This window comes from Engystomops pustulosus, chromosome 8, assembly GCF_040894005.1.
Source record: "Engystomops pustulosus chromosome 8, aEngPut4.maternal, whole genome shotgun sequence".
NCBI lineage: Eukaryota > Metazoa > Chordata > Amphibia > Anura > Leptodactylidae > Engystomops > Engystomops pustulosus.
This window is the reverse complement of record NC_092418.1, coordinates 5313127-5338423: the sequence shown is the minus strand read 5'-3', so window position 1 is coordinate 5338423 and position 25297 is coordinate 5313127. Positions and strand designations below refer to the sequence as shown.

The 25297-nt window shown below is 52.3% G+C and overlaps 1 protein-coding gene across 1 annotated transcript; it reads left to right on the top strand.

The window, feature by feature from the left end:
- The first annotated feature begins 187 nt into the window (after window positions 1-187).
- Window positions 188-22603, top strand: LOC140076271 (uncharacterized). Its single transcript, XM_072122823.1, has 4 exons — window positions 188-602; window positions 14287-14410; window positions 15232-15305; window positions 22108-22603. Exons 1-4 carry the CDS (start codon window positions 293-295, stop codon window positions 22494-22496), a joined length of 897 nt encoding a protein of 298 aa, XP_071978924.1. The 5' UTR covers window positions 188-292; the 3' UTR covers window positions 22497-22603.
- The last annotated feature ends 2694 nt before the right edge of the window (window positions 22604-25297 follow it).

Here is a 25297-nt window from a genome sequence, read left to right as displayed (position 1 = left end):
CACGGAGATGTTCTGAGTTCTGCACCTTGAAGCCATAAATACCAGGATTATACCAGGATTAGACCAGGATTTGCTGATATCTAACCATAAAAGCTGCTAATTCCAGTAAGGACAATAAAAGAGACATAAATAAAGAAACATTGAGATGTAATTTAGATATAAAGATTCCAGATCCTTCACTCATTTTTAGTTTCACTTTTGCTTTCTTGCCTTTAAAAACATCTAAAGTTTTTGGCTCTTCACTATTTTGGATATTGAGGTCAGGACACGGCAGGACCTCCAGACGTCCACCATGCAGAATATTCCCGAAATGACCAAGTTCATCAAAAGCTTCAGACTTCAGGACTCTGACAGCAGATTTACACGGGTCCTCCTGCAGCTCTTTGGTTTCTTGGGTCATGGAAAATCCTCCTTCATTAACACCTGTAAGTACGTCCTGGACGACGCCGAGTATAAGATCTACGCTGATGTGAAGCTGAGTGATGGAGGAAACACCACGGAGAGGATCACCTACCCCCTCACCGATGCACTCACTCTGGTGGACAACCGGGGCTGCTCCATCATGAACGAGTACGAGACCGGGGAGATATTCGCACAATTAGGTAAACATTTACATCAAATCCATCTAGAATTATACATCTGCTCTGGGGTCTCCAGTATTATAGGTCTTCTCCAGGGGTCTCCAGTATTATAGGTCTGCTCTGGGGTCTCCAGTATTATAGATCTGCTCTGGGGTCTCCAGTATTATAGGTCTGCTCTGGGGTCTCCAGTATTATAGATCTGCTCTGGGGTCTCCAGTATTATAGGTCTGCTCTGGGGTCTCCAGTATTAAAGGTCTGCTCTGGGGTCTCCAGTATTATAGGTCTGCTCTGGGGTCTCCAGTATTATAGATCTGCTCTCGGATCTCAAGTATTATAGGTCTGCTCTGGGGTCTCCAGTATTATAGGTCTTCTCTGGGGGTCTCCAGTATTATAGGTCTGCTCTGGGGTCTCCAGTATTATCGGTCTGCTCTGGGGTCTCCAGTATTATAGGTCTGCTCTGGTGGGTCTCCAGTATTATAGGACTGCTCTGGGGGTCTCCAGTATTATACGTCTTCTGTAGGGGTCTCCAGTATTATAGGTCTGCTCTGGGGTCTACTGTACTATAGGTGTGGTCTGGGGGTCTCCAGTATTATAGGTCTGCTCCAGGGGTCTCCAGTATAATAGGTCTGCTCTGGGGGTCTCCAGTATTATAGTTATGTTCTGGGGGTCTCAAGTATTATAGGTCTGGTCTGTGGGGTCTCAAGTATTATAGGTCTGGTCTGTGGGGTCTCAAGTATTATAGGTCTACTCCAGGGGTCTCCAGTATTATAGGTCTGCTCTGGGGGTCTCCAGTATTATTGTTCTGCTCTGGGGGTCTCAAGTATTATAGGTCTGGTCTGGGGGGTCTCCGGTATTACAGGTGTGCTCTGTGGGGTCTCCAGTATTATAGTTCTGCTCTGGGGTCTCCAGTATTATAGGTCTTCTCCAGGGGTCTCCAGTATTATAGGTCTGCTCTGGGGTCTCCAGTATTAAAGGTCTGCTCTGGGGTCTCCAGTATTATAGGTCTGCTCTGGGGGTCCTCCAGTATTATAAGGTCTGCTCTGGGGTCTCCAGTATTATAGATCTGCTCTCGGATCTCCAGTATTATATGTCTGCTCTGGGGTCTCCAGTATTATCGGTCTGCTCTGGGGTCTCCAGTATTATAGGTCTGCTCTGGTGGGTCTCCAGTATTATAGGACTGCTCTGGGGGTCTCCAGTATTATACGTCTTCTCTAGGGGTCTCCAGTATTATAAGTGTGCTCAATAGGATCTCCAGTATTATAGGTCTGCTCTGGGGTCTCCTGTATTATAGGTGTGGTCTGGGGGTCTCCAGTATTATAGGTCTGCTCCAGGGGTCTCCAGTATAATAGGTCTGCTCTGGGGGTCTCCAGTATTATAGTTATGTTCTGGGGGTCTCAAGTATTATAGGTCTGGTCTGTGGGGTCTCAAGTATTATAGGTCTACTCCAGGGGTCTCCAGTATTATAGGTCTGCTCTGGGGGTCTCCAGTATTATTGTTCTGCTCTGAGGGTCTCCAGTATTATTGTTCTGCTCTGGGGGTCTCAAGTATTATAGGTCTGGTCTGGGGGGTCTCCGGTATTACAGGTGTGCTCTGTGGGGTCTCCAGTATTATAGTTCTGCTCTGGGGTCTCCATTATTATAGGTCTGCTCTAGAGGGTCTCCAGTATTATAGGTCTGCTCTGGGGGTCCCCAGTATTATACGTCTGCTCCAGGGGTCTCCAGTATTATAGGTCTGCTCTGAGGGGTCTCAGGTATTATAGGTGTGCTCTGGGGGTCTCCAGTATTATACATCTGCTCTGGGGGGTCTCCTGTATTATAGGTCTGCTCTAGAGGGTCTCCAGTATTATAGGTCTGCTCTGGGGGTCCCCAGTATTATACGTCTGCTCCAGGGGTCTCCAGTATTATAGGTCTGCTCTGAGGGGTCTCAGGTATTATAGGTCTGCTCTGTGGGGTCTCCAGTATTATAGGTCTGCTGTGGGGGATCTCCAATGGTATAGGTCTGCTTTTGGGGTCTCCAGTATTATAGGTCTTGTCTGGGGGTCTCCAGTATTATAGTTAAGCTCTGGGGTCTCCATTATTATAGATCTGCTCTGTGGGGTCTCCAGTATTATAGGTCTGCTCTGTGGTCTCCAGTATTATAGGTCTGCTCTGGAGGGTCTCCAATGTTATAGGTCTGCTTTTGGGGTCTCCAGTGTTATAGGTCTGGTCTGGGGGTCTCCAGTATTATAGTTAAGCTCTGGGGTCTCCAGTATTATAGGTCTGCTCTGGGTCTCCAGCATTATAGGTCTGCTCTGTGGGGTCTCCAGTATTATAGGTCTGGTCTGGGGGGTTTCCTGTATTATAGGTCTGTTCTGGGGGTCTCCAGTATTATAGTTCTGCTTTGGGGAGTCGCTAATATTATAGTTCTGCTCTGGGGTCTCCAGTATTATAGGTCAGGAATGGGGGTCTCCGGTTTTAAAGGTCTGCTATGGGGGTTCTCCAGTATTATAGGGGGGGTCTCCATTATTAATGGTCTTCTCTAGGGGTCTCCAGTATTATACGTCTGCACTGGGGGGTCTCCAGTATTATAGGTCTGCCCTGGGGTCTTCAGTATTATACATCTGCTCTGGGGAGTCGCCAGTATTATAGGTCTGCTCTGGGGGGTCTCCAGTATTATAGGACTGCTCTGGGGGTCTCCAGTATTATACGTCTTCTGTAGGGGTCTCCAGTATTATAGGTCTGCTCTGGGGTCTACTGTACTATAGGTGTGGTCTGGGGGTCTCCAGTATTATAGGTCTGCTCCAGGGGTCTCCAGTATAATAGGTCTGCTCTGGGGGTCTCCAGTATTATAGTTATGTTCTGGGGGTCTCAAGTATTATAGGTCTGGTCTGTGGGGTCTCAAGTATTATAGGTCTGGTCTGTGGGGTCTCAAGTATTATAGGTCTACTCCAGGGGTCTCCAGTATTATAGGTCTGCTCTGGGGGTCTCCAGTATTATTGTTCTGCTCTGAGGGTCTCCAGTATTATTGTTCTGCTCTGGGGGTCTCAAGTATTATAGGTCTGGTCTGGGGGGTCTCCGGTATTACAGGTGTGCTCTGTGGGGTCTCCAGTATTATAGTTCTGCTCTGGGGTCTCCATTATTATAGGTCTGCTCTAGAGGGTCTCCAGTATTATAGGTCTGCTCTGGGGGTCCCCAGTATTATACGTCTGCTCCAGGGGTCTCCAGTATTATAGGTCTGCTCTGAGGGGTCTCAGGTATTATAGGTGTGCTCTGGGGGTCTCCAGTATTATACATCTGCTCTGGGGGGTCTCCTGTATTATAGGTCTGCTCTAGAGGGTCTCCAGTATTATAGGTCTGCTCTGGGGGTCCCCAGTATTATACGTCTGCTCCAGGGGTCTCCAGTATTATAGGTCTGCTCTGAGGGGTCTCAGGTATTATAGGTCTGCTCTGTGGGGTCTCCAGTATTATAGGTCTGCTGTGGGGGGTCTCCAATGGTATAGGTCTGCTTTTGGGGTCTCCAGTATTATAGGTCTTGTCTGGGGGTCTCCAGTATTATAGTTAAGCTCTGGGGTCTCCATTATTATAGATCTGCTCTGTGGGGTCTCCAGTATTATAGGTCTGCTCTGGGGTCTCCAGTATTATAGGTCTGCTCTGGAGGGTCTCCAATGTTATAGGTCTGCTTTTGGGGTCTCCAGTGTTATAGGTCTGGTCTGGGGGTCTCCAGTATTATAGTTAAGCTCTGGGTTCTCCAGTATTATAGGTCTGCTCTGGGTCTCCAGCATTATAGGTCTGCTCTGTGGGGTCTCCAGTATTATAGGTCTGGACTGGGGGGTTTCCTGTATTATAGGTCTGTTCTGGGGGTCTCCAGTATTATAGTTCTGCTTTGGGGAGTCGCTAATATTATAGTTCTGCTCTGGGGTCTCCAGTATTATAGGTCAGGAATGGGGGTCTCCGGTTTTAAAGGTCTGCTATGGGGGTTCTCCAGTATTATAGGGGGGGTCTCCATTATTAATGGTCTTCTCTAGGGGTCTCCAGTATTATACGTCTGCACTGGGGGGTCTCCAGTATTATAGGTCTGCCCTGGGGTCTTCAGTATTATACATCTGCTCTGGGGAGTCGCCAGTATTATAGGTCTGCTCTGGGGGGTCTCCAGTATTATAGGACTGCTCTGGGGGTCTCCAGTATTATACGTCTGCTCTGGGGGGTCTCCAGTATTATAGGTCTGCTCTGTGGTCTTCAGTATTATACATCTGCTCTGGGGGGTCTCCAGTATTATACGTCTGCTCTGGGGGGTCTGCAGTATTATGGGTCTGCTCTGGGGGGTCTCCAATGTGATAGGTCTGCTCTGGGGGTCTCCGGTATTATAGGTGTGCTCGATGGGATCTCCAGTATTATAGGTCTGATTTTGGGGTCTCCAGTACTATAGGTCTGGTCTGGGGGTCTCCAATGTTATAGGTCTGCTTTTGGGGTCTCTAGTACTATAGGTCTGGGGGTCTCCAGTAATATAGGTCTGGTCTGGGGGTCTCCAGTATTATAGGTCTGCTCTGGGGGTCCTCCAGTATTATAAGGTCTGCTCTGGGGTCTCCAGTATTATAGATCTGCTCTCGGATCTCCAGTATTATATGTCTGCTCTGGGGTCTCCAGTATTATCGGTCTGCTCTGGGGTCTCCAGTATTATAGGTCTGCTCTGGTGGGTCTCCAGTATTATAGGACTGCTCTGGGGGTCTCCAGTATTATACGTCTTCTCTAGGGGTCTCCAGTATTATAAGTGTGCTCAATGGGATCTCCAGTATTATAGGTCTGCTCTGGGGTCTCCTGTATTATAGGTGTGGTCTGGGGGTCTCCAGTATTATAGGTCTGCTCCAGGGGTCTCCAGTATAATAGGTCTGCTCTGGGGGTCTCCAGTATTATAGTTATGTTCTGGGGGTCTCAAGTATTATAGGTCTGGTCTGTGGGGTCTCAAGTATTATAGGTCTACTCCAGGGGTCTCCAGTATTATAGGTCTGCTCTGGGGGTCTCCAGTATTATTGTTCTGCTCTGAGGGTCTCCAGTATTATTGTTCTGCTCTGGGGGTCTCAAGTATTATAGGTCTGGTCTGGGGGGTCTCCGGTATTACAGGTGTGCTCTGTGGGGTCTCCAGTATTATAGTTCTGCTCTGGGGTCTCCATTATTATAGGTCTGCTCTAGAGGGTCTCCAGTATTATAGGTCTGCTCTGGGGGTCCCCAGTATTATACGTCTGCTCCAGGGGTCTCCAGTATTATAGGTCTGCTCTGAGGGGTCTCAGGTATTATAGGTGTGCTCTGGGGGTCTCCAGTATTATACATCTGCTCTGGGGGGTCTCCTGTATTATAGGTCTGCTCTAGAGGGTCTCCAGTATTATAGGTCTGCTCTGGGGGTCCCCAGTATTATACGTCTGCTCCAGGGGTCTCCAGTATTATAGGTCTGCTCTGAGGGGTCTCAGGTATTATAGGTCTGCTCTGTGGGGTCTCCAGTATTATAGGTCTGCTGTGGGGGATCTCCAATGGTATAGGTCTGCTTTTGGGGTCTCCAGTATTATAGGTCTTGTCTGGGGGTCTCCAGTATTATAGTTAAGCTCTGGGGTCTCCATTATTATAGATCTGCTCTGTGGGGTCTCCAGTATTATAGGTCTGCTCTGTGGTCTCCAGTATTATAGGTCTGCTCTGGAGGGTCTCCAATGTTATAGGTCTGCTTTTGGGGTCTCCAGTGTTATAGGTCTGGTCTGGGGGTCTCCAGTATTATAGTTAAGCTCTGGGGTCTCCAGTATTATAGGTCTGCTCTGGGTCTCCAGCATTATAGGTCTGGACTGGGGGGTTTCCTGTATTATAGGTCTGTTCTGGGGGTCTCCAGTATTATAGTTCTGCTTTGGGGAGTCGCTAATATTATAGTTCTGCTCTGGGGTCTCCAGTATTATAGGTCAGGAATGGGGGTCTCCGGTTTTAAAGGTCTGCTATGGGGGTTCTCCAGTATTATAGGGGGGGTCTCCATTATTAATGGTCTTCTCTAGGGGTCTCCAGTATTATACGTCTGCACTGGGGGGTCTCCAGTATTATAGGTCTGCCCTGGGGTCTTCAGTATTATACATCTGCTCTGGGGAGTCGCCAGTATTATAGGACTGCTCTGGGGGGTCTCCAGTATTATAGGACTGCTCTGGGGGTCTCCAGTATTATACGTCTGCTCTGGGGGGTCTCCAATGTGATAGGTCTGCTCTGGGGGTCTCCGGTATTATAGGTGTGCTCGATGGGATCTCCAGTATTATAGGTCTGATTTTGGGGTCTCCAGTACTATAGGTCTGGTCTGGGGGTCTCCAATGTTATAGGTCTGCTTTTGGGGTCTCTAGTACTATAGGTCTGGGGGTCTCCAGTACTATAGGTCTGGTCTGGGGGTCTCCAGTATTATAGGTCTGCTCTGGGGGTCTCCAGTATTATAGGTCTGCTCTTGGGGTCTCTTGTATTATAGTTCTGCTCTGGGTCTCCAGTATTATAGTTCTGCTCTGGGGGGTCTCCAGTATCATAGGTCTGCTCTGGTGGGTCTCCAGTATTTTAGGTCAGCTCTGTGGGGTCTCCAGTATTATAGGTCTGCTCTGGGGGGTCTCCAATGTTTTAGGTCTGCTTTTGGGGTCTCCAGTATTATAGGTCTGGTCTGGGGGTCTCCAGTATTATAGTTCTCCTCTGGGGTCTCCAGTATTATAGGTCTGCTCTGGGGGGTCTCCAATGTTTTAGGTCTGCTTTTGGGGTCTCCAGTATTATAGGTCTGGTCTGGGGGTCTCCAGTATTATAGTTCTCCTCTGGGGTCTCCAGTATTATAGATCTGCTCTGGGGAGTCGCCAGTATTATAGTTCTGCTATGGGGTCTCCAGTATTATACGTCTGCTCTGAGGGTCTTCAGTATTATAGTTCTGCTCTGGTGGGTCTCCAGTTTTATACATCTCCTCTGGGGGTCTCCAGTATTATAGTTAAGCTCTGGGGTCTCCAGTATTATAGGACTGCTCTGGAGTTCTCCTGTATTATAGGTCTGCTCTGGGGGGTCTCCAGTATTATACATCTGCTATGGGGGTCTCCAGTATTATAGGTCTGCTCTGCGGTGTCTCCAGTATTATAGTTGTGCTCTGGGGGTCTCCAGTATTATACATCTGCTCTAGGGGGGTCTCCGGTATTATAGGACTGCTCTGGGGGGTCTCCAGTATTATACATCTGCTCTGGGGGTCTCCTGTATTATACATCTGCTCTGGGGGGTCTCCAATGTTATAGGTCTGCTCTGGGGGTCTCCAGTATTATAATTCTGCTCTGGGCGTCTCCAGTATTATAGGTCTGCTCTGAAGTCTCCAGTATTATAGGTCTGCTCTGGGGTCTCCTGTATTATAGGTCTGCTCTGGGGTCTCCTGTATTATAGGTCTGCTCTGGGGTCTCCTGTATTATAGGTCTGCTCTGGGGTCTCCTGTATTATAGGTCTGCTCTGGGGGGTCTCCTGTATTATAGGTCTGCTCTGGGCGTCTCCAGTATTATAGGTCTGCTCTGGGGTCTCCAGTATTATAGGTCTGCTCTGGGGTCTCCAGTATTATAGGTCTGCTCTGCGGTGTCTCCAGTATTATAGTTCTGCTCTGGGGGTCTCCAGTATTATACATCTGCTCTAGGGGGGTCTCCGGTATTATAGGACTGCTCTGGGGGGTCTCCAGTATTATAGGACTGCTCTGGGGGGTCTCCAGTATTATACATCTGCTCTGGGGGTCTCCTGTATTATACATCTGCTCTGGGGGGTCTCCAATGTTATAGGTCTGCTCTGGGGGTCTCCAGTATTATAATTCTTCTCTGGGGTCTCCAGTATTATATGTCTGCTCTGGGCGTCTCCAGTATTATAGGTCTGCTCTGGGGTCTCCAGTATTATACATCTTCTCTGGAGTTTCCAGTATAATAGGTATGCTCTGCGGGGTCTCCAGTATTGTAGTTCTGCTCTGGGGGGTCTCCTGTATTACACAGTAGTTCTGCTCTGGGGGTCTCCAGAATTATTTTTCTGCTCTGGGGTCTCCAGTATAATAGATCTACTCTGGGGAGTCGCTAGTATTATAGTTCTGCTCTGGGGTCTCCAGTATTATAGTTCTGCTCTGGGGTCTCCAGTATTATAGTTCTGCTCTGGGGTCTCCAGTATTATAGGTCTGCTCTGGGGGTCTCCAGTATTATAGTTCTGTTCTGGGGAGTCGCTAGTATTATAGTTCTGCTCTGGGGTCTCCAGTATTATAGGTCTGGTATGGGGGTCTCCGGTGTTAAAGATCTGCTCTAAGGGGGGGGTCTCCAATATTATAGGTCTTCTCTAGGGGTCTCCATTATTATAGGTCTGATCTAGGGGTTCTCCAGTATTATACGTCTGCACTGGGGGTCTCCTGTATTATAGGTCTGCACTGGGGGTCTCCAGTACTATAGGTCTGCCCTGGGGTCTCCAGTATTATTCATCTGCTCTGGGGTCTTCAGTATTATACATCTTCTCTGGGGTCTTCAGTATTATACATCTGCTCTGGGGTCTTCAGTATTATACATCTTCTCTGGGGTCTTCAGTATTATACATCTTCTCTGGGGTCTTCAGTATTATTCATCTGCTCTGGGGTCTTCAGTATTATACATCTTCTCTGGGGTCTTCAGTATTATTCATCTGCTCTGGGGTCTTCAGTATTATACATCTGCTCTGGGGTCTCCAGTATTATACGTCTGCTCTGGGGGGGGGGGGGGTCCTCCAGTATTATAGGACTGCTCTGGGGGGTCTCCAGTATTATACGTCTGATCTGGGGGGGTCTCCAGTATTATAGTTCTGCTCTGGGGTCTTCAGTATTATATGTCTGCTCTGGGGGATCTCCAGTATTATAGGTCTGTTCTGGGGTCTCCAGTATTATTCATCTGCTCTGGGGTCTTCAGTATTATACATCTTCTCTGGGGTCTTCAGTATTATACATCTGCTCTGGGGTCTCCAGTATTATACGTCTGCTCTGCCGGGGGGGGGGGGTCTCCAGTATTATAGGACTGCTCTGGGGGGTCTCCAGTATTATACGTCTGATCTGGGGGGTTTCCAGTATTATAGTTCTGCTCTGGGGTCTTCAGTATTATATGTCTGCTCTGGGGGATCTCCAGTATTATAGGTCTGCTCTGGGGTCTCCAGTATTATAGATCTGCTCTAGAGGGTCTCCAGCATTATACGTCTGCTCTGGGGGGGTCTCCAGTATTATACATCTGCTCTGGGGTCTCCTGTATTATAGGTCTGCTCTGGGGGTCCTCTAGTATTATAGGTCTGCTCTGGGTGTCTGTAGTATTATAGGTCTGCTCTGGGGGTCTCCAGTATTATAGGTCTGCTCTGGGGGTCTCCAGTATTATAGGTCTGCTCTGGGGGTCTTCTGTATTATAGGTCTGCTCTGGGGTCTCCTGTATTATAGGTCTGCTCTTGGGGTCTCCAATGTTATAGGTCTGCTCTGGGGTCTCCAGTATTATAGGTCTGCCCTGGGGTCTCCAGTATTATACATCTGCTCTGGGGTCTCCAGTATTATAGGTCTGCTCTGGGGGTCTCCTCTATTATAGGTCTGGTCTGGGGGTCTCCTGTATTATAGGTCTGCTCTGGGTGTCTGTAGTATTATAGGTCTGCTCTGGGGTCTCCAGTATTATAGGTCTGCTCTGGGGGTCCTCCAGTATTATAGGGTCTGCTCTGGGGGTCTCCTGTATTATAGGTCTGCTCTGGGGTCTCCAGTATTATAGGTCTGCTCTGGGGGTCCTCCAGTATTATAGGGTCTGCTCTGGGGGTCTCCTGTATTATAGGTCTGCTCTGGGGTCTCCAGTATTATAGGTCTGCTCTGGGGGTCTGCAGAATTAAAGGTCTGCTCTAGGGGGCCTCCAGTATTATAGGTCTGCTCTGGGGGTCTCCAATTATAAAGTATTATAGGTCTGGTCCGGGGAATCCTCTGTATTATAGGTCTGCTCTGGGGTCTCCAGTATCATACATCTGCTCTGGGGGGTCTCTGGTATTATAGGTCTGTTTTTTTTGGGGGGGTGGGTGTCTCCAGTATTATAGGTCTGCTCTGGGCGGTCTCCGGTATTATAGGTCTGCTCTGGGGGTCTCCAGTATTATAGGTCTGCTCTTTTGGGTCTCCATTATTATAGGTCTTGTCTGGGGGTCTCCAGTATTATTGGACTGCTCTGGGGGTCTCTAGTATTTAAGGTCTGGTCTGGGGGGTCTCCAGTATTATATATCTGCTCTGGGGTTCTGCAGTATTATAGGTCTGCTCTAGGGGTCTCCTATATTATAGACCTGCTTTGGGGGGGTCTCTACTATTATAGGTCTGCTCTGGGGGGTCTCCGGTATTAAAGGTCTTCTCTGTTGGGTCTCTAGTATTAAAGGTCTGGTCTGGGGGGTCTCCGGTATTATAGGTCTGCTTTGGGGGGTCTCCAGTATTATTGGACTGCACTGGGGATCTCTAGTATTAAAGGTCTGGTCTGGGGGGTCTTCTGTATTATAGGTCTCCTCTGGGGTTCTGCAGTATTATAGGTCTGGTCTGGGGGGTCTCCAGTATTATAGGCCTGCTTTGGGGGGTCTCCAGTATTAAAGGTCTCCTGTGGGGGGGGTCTCCGGTACTATACGTCTGCTCTGGAGGGTCTCCAGTATTATAGACCTGCTTTGGGGGGGTCTCTAGTATTATAGGTCTTCTCTGTTGGGTCTCTAGTATTAAAGGTCTGGTCTGGGGGGTCTCCAGTATTACACGTCTGCTCTAGGGGGTCTCCTGTATTATAGGCCTGCTTTGGGGGGTCTCCAGTATTAAAGGTCTGCTGTGGGGGGGTCTCCGGTACTATACGTCTGCTCTGGAGGGTCTCCAGTATTACACGTCTGCTCGGGGGGTCTCCAGTATTATAGGTCTGCTCTGGGGGTCCCCAGTATTGTAGGCCAGCTCTAGGGGTCTCCATTATTATATGTCTGCTCGGGGTCTCCTGTATTATAGGTCTGTTCTGGGGGGTATCCAGTGTTATGGGTCTGCTCTGGTGGTCTCGAGTATTATACATCTGCTCTGGTGATCTCCAGTATTTTACATCTGCTCTGAGGTCTCCAGTATTATAGGTCTGCTCTGGGGTCTCCAGTATTATAGGTCTGCTCTGGGGTCTCCAGTATTATAGGTCTGCTCTGGGGGTCTCCAGTATTATAAATCTGCTCTGAGGTCTCCAGTATTATAGGTCTGCTCTGGGGTCTCCAGTATTATAGGTCTGCTCTGGGGGTCTCCAGTATTATAAATCTGCTCTGGGGGTCTCCAGTATTATAGGTCTGCTCTGGGGGTCTCCAGTATTATAGGTCTGCTCTGGGGGTCTTCAGTATTATAAGTCTGCTCTGAGGTCTCCAGTATTATAGATCTGCTCTGGGGTCTCCAGTAATATAGGTCTGCTCTGGGGGTCTCCAGTATTATAGGTCTGCTCTGGGGGTCTTCAGTATTATATGTCTGCTCTGGGGGTCTTCAGTATTATAGGTCTGCTCTGGGGGTCTTCAGTATTATAAGTCTGCTCTGAGGTCTCCAGTATTATAGGTCTGCTGTGGGGGTCTCCAGTATTATAGGTCTGCTCTGGGGGTCTTCAGTATTATAGGTCTGCTCTGGGGGTCTTCAGTATTATAAGTCTGCTCTGAGGTCTCCAGTATTATAGGTCTGCTGTGGGGGTCTCCAGTATTATAGGTCTGCTCTGGGGGTCTCCAGTATTATACGTCCGCTGTGGGTTCTCCAGTATAATAGGTCTGCTCTGGGGGTCTCCAGTATTATAGTTCTTCTCTGGGGTCTCCAGTATTATAGTTCTTCTCTGGGGTCTCCAGTATTAAAGTTCTGCTCTGCAGTGTCTCCAGTATTATATTTCTGCTCTGGGGGTCTCCACTATTATATGTCTGTTCTGGGGGTCTACAGTATTATACATCTTCTCTGCGTTGTCTCCAGTATTATACATCTGCTCTGTGGGGTCTCCAGTATTATATATTTGCTCCAGGGGTCTCCAGTATTATATATTTGCTCCAGGGGTCTCCAGTATTATAGGTCTGCTCTGTGGGGTCTCCAGTATTATATATGTGCTCCAGGGGTCTCCAGTATTATATATTTGCTCCAGGGGTCTCTAGTATTATAGGTCTGCTCTGGGGGGTCCCCAGTATTATAGATTTGCTCTGGAAGGTCTCCAATGTTATAGTTCTGCTTTTGGGGTCTCCAGTATTATACGTCTGCTCTAAGGGTCTACAGTATTTTAGTTCTGCACTGGGGGGTCACCAGTTTTAAACATCTGCTGAGGGGTCATCAGTATTATACGTCTGCTCTGGGGGTCTCCAGTATTATACATCTTCTCTGGGGGGTCTCCGGTATTATAGGTCTGCTCTGAGGGGTCTCCAGTATTATACGTCTTTCCCGACGTGTTACCCGAATATTTCCGATTTGCGCCGATTGTACCTGAATTGCCCCGGGATTGTGGCGCACGCGATCTGATTGTGGCGCATCGGCGCTGGCATTCACACGACGGAAATCGGGGGGGCGTGGTCGAACTAAAACCCGACGTATTCGGAAAGACCGCCGCATTTAAAAAACGAAATTGTGTTGCTTGGGACGCGCTTACCTTCACCTGGTCCATCTTCTGACGCGTTCAGATGATTTTCAGCGCAGCAGCGCCACCTGGTGGACAGCGGAGGAACTACCTTCATAAATCCCGTCCGGACCCGAATCCTGTTCAGAGAACGCGCCGCTGGATCGCGAATGGACCGGGTAAGTGAATTTGCCCCAATACCTCTGGATGAGCTCCCACAGCGATACGAATTATATTGTCAGTCTAGCAGTGACAGCTACCTTCTGAGCAACACAACATCCATGTCCCAGAGGTCACTCATAGCTTGACTGCCGTCCATAACAGTGTGGCCCATCATTCATGGGCGCCCTACCTGTGACTCAATGAGCCTACCGCAGGGGCACATTTACTTACCTGGTCCATTCGCGTTCCAGCGGTGGCTTCTCTGACGAGCATTCGGGTCTACCGGCGATTCATGAAGGTCCCGCGCCCGATGTCCACCAGGTGGCGCTGCTGCGCCAAAGTCCGCCGAGGTGCCCCGGAGTTCATCGTCTTCATCGTGGTGCATGTGAGTATGGCCCGTGCGACCAATTTTTTTTTTAAAATGCGGCGGTTTTTCCGAATCCGTCGGTTACCGTTCGGCCACGACCCCCGATTTCCGTCGCGTGCATGCCGGTGCCGATGCACCACAAACCGATCGCGTGCGCCAAAATCCCGGGGCAAAACAGGGAAAATCGGGGCAAATCGGAAATATTCGAGTAACACGTCGGGAAAACGCGAATCGGGCCCTTAGTAAATGACCCCCATTATCTTTTTCTGCCAATGGCAGTTTTGCGTCCCTCTGAGTAAAATTCTCTGCCGTGACATTTGGTCCATCTTCTTATAATAAAAAATGGATCTGGCTTTGCTCGTAGTTGCAGTCGCATTATTTCTAGGCATTTCTGTGCAACACGTCGGGAAAACGCGAATCGGGCCCTTAGTAAATGACCCCCTTCTTGTTGCAAAAAAGCTCAGGGAACCAGTGATACATGACCCCCGTGTCCCTATTTCTCTCTTTGCTCTGTCTCCACCTCTGCGGCTCCCCGTGCAGATGTCTCCTCCACACGAGTTTATCCTTGTCCATCGCTCATCTACTTCTGCTCCTTTATATTTCCCATCTATTTTCAGGTAATCTTTTACCATTTGAGAAAAAAGTGGAGTGGAGCCGGGGCAATGGACTCGTGGACAGAATCGTGGAGTCAGAGCCTTTCATACAGACGTCAGATTTCATTTTTCCTATATTTGTCTATAGGTAAGTGGTCACCGCATACAAATATGGATAATATAGGTGACTGGTGCGGAGATCCCTTCTGGTTATAGGAGTCTCATTCATTACAGTAATTAGAAAACTCTTTATGGTTCCAGCATTTTCCATAACCAGACAGAATAAATGAGCCCCATCCCGGGCAGGAAAGCTCAGGGCTTTCCCAGGCCTCCCCCTGAGCACTTCTCAGATCTCGGGATACAGGAATAATAATGTGCACTAACACTGAGCTCCTCCACATAAATTACTGAATGTAGTCCACAGAATAACAAAACTAAATATAATTAAATAGTAAATATTCTCAGCGCTGCAACATTGTAGATTCAGTGAGTAAACCATATTAATGGAAATCAACCATCAAAATTCCATTACTCATAGATCCAGGCACCGGGACTGTGTTATCTTCATATATTTCTTATCCATGGCCTCTTCCTTCTAAAATCTACTTTTAGAATTATGCTAATGAGTCTCCTCTGAGCTATAGCTTCACAGGCTGGTATACTGCCTCCCCTCTGCTCCCTATGCACTTCCTGCTCCTGCACAGTGTAACTACCCTCAGGATCCTTCTGACTCATTAGCATAATATTAAAAGTTGATTTTAGAAGGAAGGAGGGCATGAATAGCAACAGTTTGGTTAATGTTTTTGGTCTGGGAGCCTTTGGTGTCCCGTGTGAGGAGGATTCAGCCTCTGTGACCTTGTAATGTGCATAATATGATGTAACAGTTATATAGTCACATTATAAATACAATGTAGTTACAGTACATTGTTCATTCCTTAAAATGTGATTAACCAATCTGCACATTTCCAGTGTGAAGAAAGGTCTCTCCTTTGCTGAGGCGCCAGAAATAAGGGACCTGCTGTACACGGCCAGAGACCTAACAGGTAACGACACAGGACCCATCGCGGGTCATCCTCATACAACCAGATGCTACAAAGTTCTCATTATTTCCCCAGAAGTAAAGCCTCAGATCTCATCTTCTCCAAGGACCAATTTACTTACTGTACTTTACTTCTCTTTTCCAAAACTCAATATCATTAGTATAAAGAGGAATCTAAACTAAGGAAAAGGAAAATCTGCAAATGGTCTAAAGCAAATAGAACAGCAAAACCAATCAAGAATCGTCCCCTTTATTCCCAGCTGCAGTTACTGTAGTGGCCACATCTGATCACCAGGCATCACCAGTCCAGTTATAGGATCCATGATGCCAGTAATAGGGTCCGACACGTCTGTAGCCACAGAGACTGGGGAGACCGGAGAGACCTGGGAGACTGGAGATACTGGAGAGACCGGAGAGACCTGGGAGACCGGGGAAACCGGAGATACTGGAGAGACCAGAGAGACCCGGGAGACCGGGGAGACGGGAGATACTGGAGAGACCGGAGAGACCCGGGAGACCAGGGAGACCGGAGATACTGAAGAGACCGGAGAGACCCGGGAGACCGGGGAGACCGGAGATACTGGAGAGACCAGGGAGACCGGGGAGACCGGAGATACTGGAGAGACCCGGGAGACCGGGGAGACTGGAGATACTGGAGAGACCGGAGAGACCCGGGAGACCGGGGAGACCGGAGATACCGGAGAGACCGGAGAGACAGGGGAGACCAGGGAGACCGGAGATACTGGAGAGACTGGAGAGACCCGGGAGACCGGGGAGACAGGAGATACTGGAGAGACCGGAGAGACCCGGGAGACCGGGGAGACCGGAGATACTGGAGAGACCGGACAGACCAGGGAGACTGGGGAGACCGGAGATACTGGAGAGACCGGAGAGACCCGGGAGACCGGGTAGACCGGGGAGACAGGAGATACTGGAGAGACCGGAGAGACCCGGGAGATGGGGTAGACCGGAGATACTGGAGAGACCGGAGATACTGGAGAGACCGGACAGACCAGGGAGACTAGGGAGACCGGACAGACCAGGGAGACTGGGGAGACCGGAGATACTGGAGAGACCGGAGAGACCCGGGAGACCGGGTAGACTGGGGAGACAGGAGATACCGGAGAGACCGGAGAGACAGGGGAGACCAGGGAGACCGGAGATACTGGAGAGACCGGAGAGACCCGGGAGACCGGGGAGACAGGAGATACTGGAGAGACCGGAGAGACCCGGGAGACCGGGGAGACCGGAGATACTGGAGAGACCGGACAGACCAGGGAGACTGGGGAGACCGGAGATACTGGAGAGACCGGAGAGACCCGGGAGACCGGGTAGACCGGGGAGACAGAAGATACTGGAGAGACCGGAGAGACCCGGGAGACGGGGTAGACCGGAGATACTGGAGAGACCGGAGAGACCCGGGAGACCGGGGAGACCGGAGATACCGGAGAGACCCGGGAGACCGGGGAGACAGGAGATACCGGAGAGACCGGAGAGACAGGGGAGACCAGGGAGACCGGAGATACTGGAGAGACCGGAGAGACCCGGGAGACCGGGGAGACAGGAGATACTGGAGAGACCGGAGAGACCCGGGAGACCGGGGAGACCGGAGATACTGGAGAGACCGGACAGACCAGGGAGACTGGGGAGACCGGAGATACTGGAGAGACCGGAGAGACCCGGGAGACCGGGTAGACCGGGGAGACAGGAGATACTGGAGAGACCGGAGAGACCCGGGAGACAGGGTAGACCGGAGATACTGGAGAGACCGGAGAGACCCGGGAGACCGGGGAGACCGGAGATACTGGAGAGACCGGACAGACCAGGGAGACTGGGGAGACCAGAGATACTGGAGAGACCGGAGAGACCCGGGAGACCGGGGAGACTGGGGAGACAGGAGATACTGGAGAGACCGGAGAGACCCGGGAGACGGGGTAGACCGGAGATACTGGAGAGACCAGAGAGACCCAGGAGACCGGGGAGACCGGAGATACTGGAGAGACTGGACAGACCAGGGAGACTGGGGAGACCGGAGATACTGGAGAGACCGAAGAGACCCGGGAGACCGGGAGACCGGAGATACTGGAGAGACTGGACAGACCAGGGAGACTGGGGAGACCGGAGATACTGGAGAGACCGAAGAGACCCGGGAGACCGGGAGACCGGAGATACTGGAGAGACTGGACAGACCAGGGAGACTGGGGAGACCAAAGATACTGGAGAGACCGGAGAGACCCGGGAGACCGGGTAGACTGGGGAGACAGGAGATACCGGAGAGACCGGAGAGACAGGGGAGACCAGGGAGACCGGAGATACTGGAGAGACCGGAGAGACCCGGGAGACCGGGGAGACAGGAGATACTGGAGAGACCGGAGAGACCCGGGAGTTTGGGGAGACCGGAGATACTGGAGAGACCGGACAGACCAGGGAGACTGGGGAGACCGGAGATACTGGAGAGACCGGAGAGACCCGGGAGACCGGGTAGACCGGGGAGACAGGAGATACTGGAGAGACCGGAAAGACCCGGGAGACGGGGTAGACCGGAGATACTGGAGAGACCGGAGAGACCCGGGAGACCGGGGAGACCGGAGATACTGGAGAGACCGGACAGACCAGGGAGACTGGGGAGACCAGAGATACTGGAGAGACCGGAGAGACCCGGGAGACCGGGGAGACTGGGGAGACAGGAGATACTGGAGAGACCGGAGAGACCCGGGAGACGGGGTAGACCGGAGATACTGGAGAGACCAGAGAGACCCGGGAGACCGGGGAGACCGGACATACTGGAGAGACTGGACAGACCAGGGAGACTGGGGAGACCGGAGATACTGGAGAGACCGAAGAGACCCGGGAGACCGGGAGACCGGAGATACTGGAGAGACTGGACAGACCAGGGAGACTGGGGAGACCGGAGATAGTGGAGAGACCGGAGAGACCCGGGAGACCGGGTAGACTGGGGAGACAGGAGATACCGGAGAGACCGGAGAGACAGGGGAGACCAGGGAGACCGGAGATACTGGAGAGACCGGAGAGACCCGGGAGACCGGGGAGACAGGAGATACTGGAGAGACCGGAGAGACCCGGGAGACCGGAGATACTGGAGAGACCGGACAGACCAGGGAGACTGGGGAGACCGGAGATACTGGAGAGACCGGAGAGACCCGGGAGACCGGGTAGACCGGGGAGACAGGAGATACTGGAGAGACCGGAGAGACCCGGGAGACAGGGTAGACCGGAGATACTGGAGAGACCGGAGAGACCCGGGAGACCGGGGAGACCGGAGATACTGGAGAGACCGGACAGACCAGGGAGACTGGGGAGACCAGAGATACTGGAGAGACCGGAGAGACCCGGGAGACCGGGGAGACTGGGGAGACAGGAGATACTGGAGAGACCGGAGAGACCCGGGAGACAGGGTAGACTGGAGATACTGGAGAGACCAGAGAGACCCGGGAGACTGGGGAGACCGGAGATACTGGAGAGACTGGACAGACCAGGGAGACTGGGGAGACCGGAGATACTGGAGAGACCGAAGAGACCCGGGAGACCGGGAGACCGGAGATACTGGAGAGACTGGACAGACCAGGGAGACTGGGGAGACCGGAGATACTGGAGAGACCGGAGAGACCCGGGAGACCGGGTAGACTGGGGAGACAGGAGATACCGGAGAGACCGGAGAGACAGGGGAGACCAGGGAGACCGGAGATACTGGAGAGACCGGAGAGACCCGGGAGACCGGGGAGACAGGAGATACTGGAGAGACCGGAGAGACCCAGGAGACCGGGGAGACCGGAGATACTGGAGAGACCGGACAGACCAGGGAGACTGGGGAGACCGGAGATACTGGAGAGACCGGAGAGACCCGGGAGACCGGGTAGACCGGGGAGACAGGAGATACTGGAGAGACCCGGGAGACGGGGTAGACCGGAGATACTGGAGAGACCGGAGAGACCCGGGAGACCGGGGAGACCGGAGATACTGGAGAGACCGGACAGACCAGGGAGACTGGGGAGACCAGAGATACTGGAGAGACCGGAGAGACCCGGGAGACCGGGGAGACTGGGGAGACAGGAGATACTGGAGAGACCGGAGAGACCCGGGAGACGGGGTAGACCGGAGATACTGGAGAGACCAGAGAGACCCGGGAGACCGGGGAGACCGGACATACTGGAGAGACTGGACAGACCAGGGAGACTGGGGAGACCGGAGATACTGGAGAGACCGAAGAGACCCGGGAGACCGGGAGACCGGAGATACTGGAGAGACCGGACAGACCAGGGAGACTGGGGAGACCGGAGATACTGGAGAGACCGGAGAGACCCGGGAGACCGGGTAGACCGGGGAGACAGGAGATACTGGAGAGACCGGAGAGACCCGGGAGACAGGGTAGACCGGAGATACTGGAGAGACCGGAGAGACCCGGGAGACCGGGGAGACCGGAGATACTGGAGAGACCGGACAGACCAGGGAGACTGGGGAGACCAGAGATACTGGAGAGACCGGAGAGACCCGGGAGACCGGGGAGACTGGGGAGACAGGAGATACTGGAGAGACCGGAGAGACCCGGGAGACAGGGTAGACCGGAGATACTGGAGAGACCAGAGAGACCCGGGAGACTGGGGAGACCGGAGATACTGGAGAGACTGGACAGACCAGGGAGACTGGGGAGACCGGAGATACTGGAGAGACCGAAGAGACCCGGGAGACCGGGAGACCGGAGATACTGGAGAGACTGGACAGACCAGGGAGACTGGGGAGACCGGAGATACTGGAGAGACCGGAGAGACCCGGGAGACCGGGTAGACTGGGTAGACTGGGGAGACAGGAGATACCGGAGAGACCGGAGAGACAGGGGAGACCAGGGAGACCGGAGATACTGGAGAGACCGGAGAGACCCGGGAGACCGGGGAGACAGGAGATACTGGAGAGACCGGAGAGACCCAGGAGACCGGGGAGACCGGAGATACTAGAGAGACCGGACAGACCAGGGAGACTGGGGAGACCGGAGATACTGGAGAGACCGGAGAGACCCGGGAGACCGGGTAGACCGGGGAGACAGGAGATACTGGAGAGACCCGGGAGACGGGGTAGACCGGAGATACTGGAGAGACCGGAGAGACCCGGGAGACCGGGGAGACCGGAGATACTGGAGAGACCGGACAGACCAGGGAGACTGGGGAGACCAGAGATACTGGAGAGACCGGAGAGACCCGGGAGACCGGGGAGACTGGGGAGACAGGAGATACTGGAGAGACCGGAGAGACCCGGGAGACGGGGTAGACCGGAGATACTGGAGAGACCAGAGAGACCCGGGAGACCGGGGAGACCGGACATACTGGAGAGACTGGACAGACCAGGGAGACTGGGGAGACCGGAGATACTGGAGAGACCGAAGAGACCCGGGAGACCGGGAGACCGGAGATACTGGAGAGACTGGACAGACCAGGGAGACTGGGGAGACCGGAGATACTGGAGAGACCGGAGAGACCCGGGAGATCGGGTAGACCAGGGAGACCGGGGAGACAGGAGATACTGGAGAGACCGGAGAGACCCGGGAGACCGGGGAGACCGGAGATACTGGAGAGACCGGAGAGACCCGGGAGACCGGAGATACTGGAGAGACCGGAGAGACCCGGGAGACCGAGGAGACCGGAGATACTGGAGAGACCGGAGAGACCCGGGAGACCGGAGATACTGGAGAGACCGGAGAGACCCGGGAGACCGGGGAGACCGGAGATACTGGAGAGAACGGAGAGACCCGGGAGACCGGGGAGACCGGAGAGACCGGAGAGACCGGGGAGACCGGAGATACTGGAGAGACCGGAGAGACCCGGGAGACCGGGGAGACAGGAGATACTGGAGAGACCGAAGAGACCCGGAAAACGGGGTAGACCGGAGATACTGGAGAGACCGGAGAGACCCGGGAGACCAGAGATACTGGAGAGACCGGAGAGACCCGGGAGACCGGGTAGACCGGGGAGACCGGGGAGACCGGAGATACTGGAGAGACCGGAGAGACCCGGGAGACCGGGGAGACCGGAGATACTGGAGAGACTGGAGAGACTTGATAGACTGGAGAGACTGGAGAGACTAGAGAGACTGGAGAGACTAGAGAGACCTGAGAGACCGGGTAGACCGGGGAGACCGGAGATACTGGAGAGACCGGAGAGATCCGGGAGACCGGGGAGACCGGAGAAACTGGAGAGAACGGAGAGAACGGAGAGACCCGGGAGACCGGGGAGACCGGAGATACTGGAGAGACCGAAGAGACCGGAGAGACCGGAGAGACCCGGGAGACCGGAGATACTGGAGAGACCGGAGAGACCCCGGAGACCGGGGAGACCGGAGATACCGGAGAGACCCGGGAGACCGGAGATACTGGAGAGAACGGAGAGACCCGGGAGACCGGGGGGGGCGGAGATACTGGAGAGACTGGAGAGACAGGGGAGACCGGGTAGACCGGAGATACTGGAGAGACTGGATAGACTGGATAGACTGGAGAGACTGGAGAGACAAGAGAGACCTGAGAGACCGGGTAGACCGGGTAGACCGTGGAGACTGGAGAGACTGGAGAGACCAGGGAGACCAGAGAGACCGATGAGACTGGAGAGACCAGAGGGAGTGGGGAGAGTGGGGAGAGTGGGGAGACCGGAGAGACCGGAGAGACCGGGGAGACTGGAGAGACCATAGAGACTGGGGAGACTGGGGAGACCGGAGAGACCGGGGAGACTGGAGAGACCGGGGTGTTATTGTTTTTTTTTCTTTCCAATTTCTGGGTTTGTACATTTGTTGGTTTTTTTTTGCAGGAATATTTCCTGTGGTTGTTCTTACCCATAAGACCCATCCAAATCTGAGAGATGTCCGGGCTAAGTTTGAGGACATGGATGTGGAGAGGATCTTCGCAATTGAAAACTTCACCCCAGAAGATCACTTAAAGACAAGAGGAAAACACGAAGAGGTTCTGAATTTTCTCATGGAAGTGATTAAAGATATCGATTTCCGGCTGGAAAGAATGCCTGATCCAGAGGAGGAAAGAAAGAAAAGGAAAAAATTTGTACTGACGTATGTGTATAATCGGGAAATGAAAAAGAAGGCCGAAGAGGTAGAGAGGAAGTGTCGAGAGGAGGAGAGGAAACGTGAGGAGGAGAGGAAACGAGAGCAACAGCGATCAGAATCTAAGTGCACGTTACAGTAACTGCGCCACAGAATTAACATTTACATTTTGCATAGTTGATCCTGTATAATGTATCGTACCAAACCCCACGTGTGATGATCCCCAAATAATAAACTCCAAGCTAAGAACTTCTTGTATCTCAACTCCAGAACACATTGGGGCTTATTTACTAAGGGTCCGCAGATCGCATTTCCGTTGGATTTCCAAACATTTTCGGGATTTGCGCCACTGTGACAGGTATTGGGGGTCATTTACTAAGGGCCCGATTCGCATTTTCCCGACCCGAATATTTCCGGTTTGTGCCGATTTTCCCTGTATTGCCCCGGGATTTTGGCGCACGCGATCAGATTTTGGCGCATCGGCGCTGGCATGCACGTGGCGGAAATCAGGGGGGCGTGGCCGAACAAAAACCCGATGGATTCAGAAAAACCGCCGCATTCAAAAAAAAAAAGCGGGACTCGCGATTACCTTCACTAGGAATAGGCCGATGAACTTCAGGGCATTCCGACGGGCCTCGGGGAACTTCAGTGCAGCAACGCCACCTGATCGACGTTGGAGGAACTATCGGAAGACCCGAATCCACCGCAGAGAACGTGCCGCTGGATCGCGAATGGACCGGGTAAGTAAATCTGCCCCAATGTAGCAGGGGATTGTGTCGCACGCGATTGGATTGTGGCGCAGCTGCGCTGCTTTCATGCGACAGAAATCAAGGGTGGGCCGTCGGACGATCCGACTGATTCAGACTGAGTGCAGAATTTCCCATTCAAATTGTGTCGCAAGCAATGCACTAACATGCACCAGGAAGAAGAAGGTGAACTCCGGGGACCTGAGCGGGGAAGCAACACATGCAGGATATCTGGTGCAGGATCTTTGTGACTCCCCGCACAGCGCATTATACATGAACAATGCACTTACATGCACCAGGAAGAAGAAGTTGAACTCCAGGGACCTGAGCGGGGAAGCGACACATGCAGGATATAAGGCGCATGATCTTAGTGACTCCCCGCACAGCGCATTATACACGGACAATGCACTTACATGCACCAGGAAGAAGAAGGTGAACGCCGGGGACCTGAGCGGGGAAGTGACACATGCAGGATATCGGGTGCATGATCTTAGTGACTCCCCGCACAGCGCATTATACACAGACAATGCACTTACATGCACCAGGAAGAAGAAGGTGAACTCCGGGGACCTGAGTGGGGAAGCGACACATGCAGGATATCAGGTGCAGGATCTTAGTGACTCCCCGCACAGCGCATTATACACGGACAATGCACTTACATGCACCAGGAAGAAGAAGGTGAACTCCAGGGACCTGAGCGGGGAAGTGACACATGCAGGATATCGGGCGCAGGATCTTAGTGACTCCCCGCACAGCGCATTATACACGAACAATGCACTTACATGCACAAGGAAGAAGAAGTTGAACTCCAGGGACCTGAGCGGGGAAGCGACACATGCAGGATATCAGGCGCATGATCTTAGTGACTCCCCGCACAGCGCATTATACACGGACAATGCACTTACATGCACCAGGAAGAAGAAGGTGAACGCCAGGGACCTGAGCGGGGAAGTGACACATGCAGGATATCGGGTGCATGATCTTAGTGACTCCCCGCACAGCGCATTATACACAGACGATGCACTTACATGCACCAGGAAGAAGAAGGTGAACTCCGGGGACCTGAGTGGGGAAGCGACACATGCAGGATATCAGGTGCAGGATCTTAGTGACTCCCCGCACAGCGCATTATAAACGGACAATGCACTTACATGCACCAGGAAGAAGAAGGTGAACTCCAGGGACCTGAGCCGGGAAGTGACACATGCAGGATATCGGCCGTAGGATCTTAGTGACTCCCCGCACAGCGCATTATACACAGACAATGCACTTACATGCACCAGGAAGAAGAAGGTGAACTCCAGGGACCTGAGCGGGGAAGTGACACATGCAGGATATCGGCCGTAGGATCTTAGTGACTCCCCGCACAGCGCATTATACACAGACAATGCACTTACATGCACCAGGAAGAAGAAGGTGAACTCCAGGGACCTGAGCGGGGAAGCGACACATGCAGGATATTGGGGGCAGGATCTTAGTGACTCCCCGCACAGCGCATTATACACGGACAATGCACTTACATGCACCAGGAAGAAGAAGGTGAACTCCAGGGACCTGAGTGGGGAAGCGACACATGCAGGATATCGGGTGCACAATCTTAGTGACTCCCCGCACAGCGCATTATACACGGACAATGCACTTACATGCACCAGGAAGAAGAAGGTGAACTCCGGGGACCTGAGCGGGGAAGCGACACATGCAGGATATCGGGCGCAGGATCTTAGTGACTCCCTGCACAGCGCATTATACACGGACAATGCACTTACATGCACCAGGAAGAAGAAGGTGAACTCCGGGGACCTGAGTGGGGAAGCGACACATGCAGGATATCGGGTGCATGATCTTAGTGACACCCCCCACAGCGCATTATACACAGACAATGCACTTACATGCACCAGGAAGAAGAAGGTGAACTCCGGGGACCTGAGTGGGGAAGCGACACATGCAGGATATCTGGGGCATGATCTTAGTGACTCCCCGCACAGCACATTATACACGGACAATGCACTTACATGCACCAGGAAGAAGAAGGTGAACTCCAGGGACCTGAGTGGGGAAGCGATACATGCAGGATATTGGGCGCATGATCTTAGTGACTCCCCGCACAGCGCATTATACACGGACAATGCACTTACATGCACCAGGAAGAAGAAGGTGAACTCCGGGGACCTCAGCGGGGAAGTGACACATGCAGGAT